Source organism: Solanum tuberosum, unplaced genomic scaffold (assembly GCF_000226075.1).
Source record: "Solanum tuberosum cultivar DM 1-3 516 R44 unplaced genomic scaffold, SolTub_3.0 scf00244, whole genome shotgun sequence".
NCBI lineage: Eukaryota > Viridiplantae > Streptophyta > Magnoliopsida > Solanales > Solanaceae > Solanum > Solanum tuberosum.
Genome location: NW_006239181.1, coordinates 657,552 through 665,769, shown reverse-complemented (window position 1 = coordinate 665,769; position 8,218 = coordinate 657,552). Strand labels below are relative to the sequence as shown.

Genomic DNA, 8,218 nt, shown 5'->3' with positions numbered 1-8,218 from the left:
TGTGCTCGCCTCTCTCGCTTTATACACAGAAGTGTATAAATTGCGTTTCTGTTTGTATAAAGCGAGAGAAAATTGTATATACACATGCAAATACATATATATTCGTCCTATACACTTATAATTATACAATAAAAATATTCCCCTGCCCAGTTTTATGCTTGTATAATGTATAGTTTATGTTTGTCAATGATTTATACAAATGAGAGGCTAACAACAATTTATACAAATGGCCTGCCAGCGAAATTATACAATTCTGAAGAGGAGCCAACGAATTATACAATTGCTTCTTTTTGTATATATGTATAGCGAATTATACATATATATGTTTGCTATAGAGCGCAATTATGCAAACTTTGCTATAACATACAAATATGATTTTTTTGTTTGCTATGTGAAAGTTTCTCTATTAAATATGTACTATATAATTAAGAATAATTAGTAAAAACAATTTTTTAATATTTTAGGAGCTAAACTTTTTAATTTTTTGTGTAACATGTTACCTATAAGATAGTAACAAAATAATTGCCAACAATAAATGGAACTATTTTACTAGAAAATAAAAATAGGAAACGTATTATATATAACAAATTAAATTATATCAACAGATCAGTAAAATTCTTTTGTATTGTCTATATAATATATAAAAGTTGAATTCTATAAAATTAATTTGAGTTGAAATAGAAAAACTGTTTTGGGTTTAATTTTTTTACTAGTTGTACTATTTCTCTTCGATCTATAAATAGATCGACATGTTGGGAAACACTTAAACCATCCTAAGCTATAAGATAATAGCTACATTTCTTAGATAGATAGAAACCTCCTTTAGCTTCCTATTCTCATGAGCAAATCTCCAATCATAATTTAAAAATGAAACTCGGTGTATGATCGATCAGTGATGAATTTAGAATTTAGATATCACGGGTTTAGAAATACATATCTAACTCTATTATTTATCTATCTATACAGGTTTGACCTCAAGGCATGCACTGAGTTCTTCCAACTCAAGAACCCATCAATAGGTTTGGTGCTGTGTATTCTATGTTGCACTTTTGTCCCGAATCACCTTATAACTGTAAGTATAAACTATTTCAAAGAGAGGAGGCAAGTATTGGGCGAGCTGTTGTTGACAGAAGATAGAGAGCACGAATAATGGAAGCTGCATGCACCTTAATTCTTTGTGCTCTCTATTCTTCTGTCATCATCCTCAGCCCCTCCCAGATCCTCTCTAGTCTCTACCTTTAATTTATTACTACGTTTATTGTATTTAATTTTCCCCCCATATGTCTTCCTTTATCTTCAAAATCGAAAAATAAAGTTATATTATTTTGTTTAGCGTAACTTAATTCTGACCATGAAATTCAACCTGCTGCTTCCGAGCAAGAAAGGGTTTTAAATTAACTTAATTGTTACTTAATTAAGTCATATGTATTTGAGCTGATAGAGATAGACATCCTTAATTAGGGCGTGTGTGTCTAGTTACGTTAGATTATCAATTACAAACTTCTAGAAAAGTTTTATACTCCCTATTTATTGATACAATCCACATCGATGTAATGAAAGTGAAGAGCCCATGATAATTAATGATAGAAAATTATGAATAGTCCATTCATTTGACAAGTATGTGTAGTCTCACAAAATCTTCCATCTTTGCCTTCAGTGACAGCAAAAAAATGATTTGTAAACTTTATTGTGATCATCCATCATTGGTTGTCCCCGAATTCCATCATCAAGAAGTGTATTCATAGTTTCTTATACTAATTTCTCCTAACGTAAATTTACTTGATGATAGGGGGTTGTTGAGTCCCACATCGGCTTCACTTAAGAATGATAGGTCTATTCATATGGTTGCAGACAATCTACGATCCTTTCATAAATTAGCTTTCTGGGATTGAGTTAAGCCGAAAGTCCATTAACTGTCAACTCTACCCGTTTACTTGGCATACTTGCTCTTTTGTAGAGTTAACAACACATTTGTCCTTGATGATCATAATATTTACGTTACCTCCGTTTTATCATTTTTTTTTGTTGATTAGTTACTCGTAACAATTTGATTTTCAAATATTCTACTATCTTAGTTTATAAACTTGTGAATATATATAAATGACCTACTTTGGAAAACGCTTTGTTTGAAAATCATATTACTTTACGTTGATTTGAAACTTAGCTTATACATTTCTTACGTTGACTTGTAAGCTTTATTCTTAGGTTGACTTGTAATATGAACTATATTAAAGTCTCCTTACAGAAATAATAAGCATAAAAAAAGGGTTAAACTTAGAGGAAAAAAAGGATTCAAACGATTAAAAATGGAAACGAAACGCCAACTTGCTCTTAAGCTTATTAACGAGGAGGACAAATACTAGATCGTAAATATAGTTATGCTTGAACATATCTGTAGAAAGGTGAATCAATATGTAGGTTTTCTAACAAATGAAGACCACACTCACAAGTCACAGACATGAAGACTATTTTTTAATTAAGGAAGCCACATTGAACTAAATAGAATTTCTTTTGATGAAAATTTTAGACATGAAGTCTGAGAATTTTTTAAAATTTTTTTATTCTAATCTTTTCTAATATCTCCCAAAAAAATTTAATTAATTAGAATAAATACATCTTCAAGTGCTAGAGAGTAGAGCCTATGTAAGTACTATTACGGGCTCTCATGAAAGCTGGCCCATTTTAGTACTGCACCGGGCCTCAGCAAAGGCCCAATCATGTATTCAAATTTCAAAGCACCCACTGAAATTTTCACTAATTTTCTAATTAATAACTTATTTTATTTCTCTTGTAGTTGATGTAACTTTAAACCACAACCTAATTCATATTTGTATGCTATAACAAAGTTTGCATAATTGCGCTCCATAGCAAACATATATATGTATAATTTGCTATACATATACAAAAAAAAACAGTTATATAATTCGTTATACATATACAAAGAAGACAGTTGTATAATTCGCTATACATATACAAAAGAAAGTAGTTGTATACAAAAGATCAATTGTATAATCTGTGTATGTATAAAACGAGAAAGAGAGAAAGGCAAAAGAAAACAGGGCAGGGAAATATTTGTATTGTATAATTATAAGTGTATAGGATGAAGATATATGTATTTGCATGATAATATACAATTTTCTCTCGCTTTATACAAACAGAAGTACAATTTATACATTTCGTTTCTGTTTGTATAAGCTAGAGAGGCGAGGCTGGCGAGCGAGATCTGGGAGAGGGGAGAGAGGGGAATGAAAATATATGTATATATATAATTTACTCTCGCTTTATACAAACACAAACACATTTTATACATTTGTGTTTGTATAAAAGCAAGAGAGGCGAACGAGACTGCCACCAAACGAGAGTGGCGAGCGAGATTCCACTAGGGAGAGTGGCGAAAAATAGCAATAGTTTGCTATAGGGTACAATTAAATCAAAATATATTTATAGCATTTAATTTGAATTAATAGTTTGCTATTATATACAATTTTCCTTTTTTTTTTAGGAAGTTGAAAAAGTGATAAAAAAAAAAGTTAGATCACGATCTAAGAATTTGAAAATGATCACAAATCTCATATCACAGTATAATATTTAATGAGCAAACTGAAAATTAAATTAGCAAGTATTAAATCCGAGTTAAAAGTTAACCAAAAATGCTAATTTTTCAAAAATTATATTTGTAATTAATGTTTTTAAAATTGGAATAAAATAAAGACATTTGAGTAAATCCACCGTACTTGCTTTGGGCAAAAAAAAAAAGAAGGGAAAATGTAAACACACAAAAAAGAGTCACGATGACACAACATTTTCAAAAGTGAGAAATTTATGTCTAACAAAAAACCTTTCACATTAGGAATGAGAAAGCAAATGCGTGTATTCACATAAAATAAGAACTTGATGGCGTAAGTCCTCATCCAGAAAGATCATCCACCGCTTTAATTTATTTGTTGTTGTTTTTGATTTGACATAAATTTTAATTATCTTTTTTAAAAAGAAGTTTATGATCTAAAATAATTTATAGATGTTTGTTTAACTATATACGAACGCTATTTTTTCGAAGACTAATTAATTTTTTTAAAAATATGTCAGGTAAATTGGGACGAATACTTATACTTGTACTCCACCATCTTTATCACAAACCTTATGTGTTGGAGTGCTGGACTTTTTTGTAAACACGTTTCAGCTCTCTCAACTACCTAAGTTTTCACTTACCCTTTTTGAAACTACTAGTCCATGATGACACCACCACAAAAATCTCTTTTGTTTCATTCCTATTTAAAGGACTTGCTTTATTTCATTGCATAATAATAATAACACACACACACACACACACAAAAATCACTATATACTCCTCTCCTATTATGGCATACCATAGAAGACATTCACCACCTAGACCACCAGGTCCACCACCCCACCCCACCCATAATTTGGTACCACCACCACCTCCAGGTCAATATACCGCACCACCACCTTTTCCTCCTCCAGTAGTTGTACTTGTCAATGAATATGCTCCTCGGCCTCCGTCCCCTGCACCACCTCTAGGGCCACCACCTCGTCCTTCTCTTCCACCGTATAATTATGATCCTCATTATCGTCCATCTCCACCGTTGAGCCGTTTACCTCCACCTTACTAATCAACACTCAATTAATACTAGTATTGCATTTGGAACTGGAGGAGGGTGCTTATTGTCTGAGCAACTACTTGTCTAGTCATATGTGTAACTTAATATAGCTTGTTGTCTACTAGTTTTCTATTGGTAATTATAAAAAGATCGATTGTTTTCCTTCTCCTGTATTTTGAATTACCTTTGGCTGCTTTTAACACCAAAGAGAGCTAAGCCTACTTAAGTCATTTTGTTAGTGGAATAATATAATAATTTCGAGATATTTCATGTGATTATTTTATCGAATACCACCATTAATCAAACGACCCTTGAGAGTTAAAAAGACATTCTAACTAGTTAAAGAAATGCACATTAGTTAGCTCATATGAGATGATCAAGATCATATAAAAAGACTTTCTCAAATATATATTTTTTGTGAATCCCAATGGACCTCTTCATCAACCCTCGTTATATAATTTGTCTTCTTGGTGTTTTCAGTTGGCCAGTAAGCGCGCACACTCTTTTGAATGATATATTCTTTCCCTAGCAATTGATGCCTGTAATGCAAACAAGAAATTAAAGTTATTTACCACCAAAGTGATGCTATATATCTTGAAAAAAACAATTAGTAGTAATTAGTTGTGTTGAGTGATAACCTGCTTTTGCCAATCCGTGAGACATGTTATAAGGGAAAACAGAAGAGATTGTACTAATGAGCCTGCATTTAGTCCAATCCAGAGCCCCTTCCCTTTTAAATGGAGAAAGAAACCCAACAATATGGCTACTGGGATTCCAACCAGATAGTATGAGCCAAGATTGACATAGGCTCCCAAATGCTGCCATCCGCTTCCTCTTGCAACGCCTATAGTATAGGACATGAGCAACTATAAGGAAGGGTTTGTGCAAGTAAAATACAATAACTATCATGAAAAGTTGAGATAGAGAAAGATTATGATGTAAATCGCTCTGAACATCAAGTACTTAGGCCGCGAACATTGTAAAGGGCTGAAACTCTTAATGAAATTGCACATTGTGCACTAAATTTATAAGGTAAAGAATAACTAACAAGAATTGGAGCTTACCAGAAAGTACAGCCTGAATGCAGTCTGTTGCAATCAAGAGACAAAGAAGTGGAGTCATGTCTCTGAGATAATACACTACTTCCTTCTCATTACTGAATGCATATCCCAGAACGTGACAGGAGCAAAGAAGAATGATACTTGCTACTATGGCCTCTGCCATTCCGAGTACAGTTACTGACAAGACAGACATTCTAGCTGCTTCAGGATTCCCAGCACCTAGTTCATTAGAAATTCTAGTGCTACAAAGGAAAAAAATGTTCTTTTTAGGCCATAATTGAGCACAGAGGTAGGTAACATATGCATGAAGATACAGAAGTTAGCAGAGAGCATTTGAGCAAACCTTGCACCAGCACCAATGGAAAATGGTATGAAATAATGAAGTGAAGAAACTAAGAGGCTGTCAGGAAAAACCAGCACATATCAGTAGTGATATATTCGTAAATAGAATGCTGACAATTCTAAGACTATAGTATAATTTTACCATATTGAAAGCACTGAAGTTTCAAGTTGAGGTTTTGGCAAGAGACCAGCAAGCAGTATCACTATCTCGGATGTCCACCATTCAAGACTGTGATCATCACGATGTTCTTTTGATTAGAATAGAGAATAAAGGTATAAAACCACACGCATTGTTTTGTTGATTTAAGGAGGAGGAGAACATTTACCAAACCATGCTAGCGGAAGGGATAGCCAAATGAAAGAATTCCTTTGTGCTAGGCAAAACTTCTTTCGTGAAACAAAGACGAGTTTTTTCACAAGAGGAAGAGTATTTGACATATAAACAAAGCAAGAGCACATTGAACGAATAAGATAATCCAATTGCAATTGCAGCTCCACCGCTTCCCAAGTTTAGCTTGAATACAAGCGCCCAACAGAGAGGCACGTGAAAGCAAAGAGCTGCAATTGAGCTCATAAGCATTGGAAGAATCAAGCTTTGAGTCTGCAAGTACCGGATCAATGCTTGTAGAATAGCATAAGGAAATAAAGCAGCAATGAGCCAACTTGAATATTTGCCTGCTTCTATGGAAATAAGAGGGTCTTGACCTATGAGTATAAGAAATTTGTCCACAAAAAGCCACAGAACAGATATCGGTATGCAAACCAGAAGGAGAGATATAATTGCCCCATTCGTGTAGATTCCTAGCTTCCGGTACTCTTCAGCTCCATAAGCTTGTCCACAGAGAGTCTCTAAAGCACTAGACATTCCAAACTGCATTCCAGAATCCAAACCTTATAAACAGTTACGAAAGATGAGATAGCAAACATTTAGCTACCTTGATCTGTTCTTATCTTTGGCGAGTTTAATCAATCTCACATGCTATTCTATCAAGAGCTATAAATTATTTATGGCTAAAATTTCAGGCAGTATTCTAACTAACCTTTTCCTGCCCCTGTCCTGGCCTAAAAGCAAGCAACACACTGTAACATCACAATTTTATAGCTACCTCACTTGGATTGAGCTAAAGAAAACTCAAAATGCTATTTGATCTCATGGAAATAGTTTCATATTTGAAACAAACTCAAACTCCGTTCCATAATCAATTACTGAGGCACATATATTAATCAGTTAACCTGCAAACTTTAGTACTAAATCAGACTTGACAATTCATCAACCACCTAACATACTTACATTTGAGTAGCGAAACTTAACATTTGAGTTATAAAAAGCAAATGAAATTGAAAAGCAGAGGAAGGGAGGAAAGGAAGTTTACAAGTAGACTGAAGCCAGTAACATTGGTAAGAGAGGTAGCAATAGCAGCCCCAGAAAGGGAAAGTTCACTGAGATGACCAATCATCATCATAGACACAACCCTCAAAAGGTGCTGTGATACAGTAACCACCACCATTGGTATTGCTATATTGCTCACCTTCTTCAACTCTTCCACAAACACATCCCATCTTCGTCCCCTCAAACTTCCCCCTAACAATGCTTCTTCCATTTATTTACGAGCTTAACTAAATCTGATTTGTATAATCATTCAAGAGTGGATTTACTATATTATCATCGTCTTCTTTCTTTTGCCTCAGGAGAGAGTGGGGAGCTCTCTTTATTAGTATTAGTATAATATATCTCTCCTGCAAATCTGATTAGGCGCACACAAAATCTGGATTATATTAATCAATGTATCAAACAAATATTATTCCTTGGTTTTTTCATTTTATAATACACTATCTTTTTAGTCACACATAGGGATAGAAGAATGTAACTAATTTATACGGGTATTCACTCATATTTACCCATTTAAAAGTGGATAGTTAAATAAATAAAATGGATAAAAGATGTTTATTCATAAAAGAAATAAAAGTGGTAAGGAGTGGGCTGGTATAAAAAGCATTTTCATTTTTTTTTCTTTAAAAAACAAATTTAATGTAGGGGCTGGGTTGGTAATTTTTTTTTTATAGAAAAAAATTATTATTTTTTAAACTTTTTTTTGGGATGGGGTGTGGGGGCTGGTAGTGGGTGTGGGGGCTAGTAGAGGGGTGCGGTGGTAAAAAAGACTCTTTAATTTTTTTTACATTTTTTGGGGATTAGGG

General features: G+C 33.5%; 1 protein-coding gene and 1 non-coding gene across 3 annotated transcripts; one reads left to right on the top strand and one right to left on the bottom strand.

Moving 5' to 3' along the window:
• The first annotated feature begins 1,123 nt into the window (after positions 1-1,123).
• On the top strand, positions 1,124-1,201 carry MIR156C (microRNA MIR156c). Its single transcript, NR_127261.1, has one exon. It is a non-coding gene; the product is annotated as a microRNA MIR156c (primary transcript).
• A 3,259-nt stretch (positions 1,202-4,460) lies between these two features.
• LOC102605555 (protein DETOXIFICATION 14-like) lies at positions 4,461-7,813 on the bottom strand. 2 transcript variants are annotated; one of them, XM_015313638.1, is made up of 7 exons: positions 7,552-7,813; positions 6,349-6,893; positions 6,165-6,251; positions 6,024-6,080; positions 5,684-5,922; positions 5,258-5,463; positions 4,461-5,158 (listed from the first exon to the last, which is right to left on the bottom strand). In XM_015313638.1, exons 1-7 carry the CDS (start codon positions 7,621-7,623, stop codon positions 5,096-5,098), a joined length of 1,269 nt encoding a protein of 422 aa, XP_015169124.1. In that variant the 5' UTR covers positions 7,624-7,813; the 3' UTR covers positions 4,461-5,095. The 2 variants fall into 2 exon arrangements, with proteins under 2 accessions (XP_015169124.1, XP_006357808.1); XM_006357746.2 differs by having other exon boundaries at positions 7,396-7,811.
• Between the last annotated feature and the right edge of the window lie 405 nt (positions 7,814-8,218).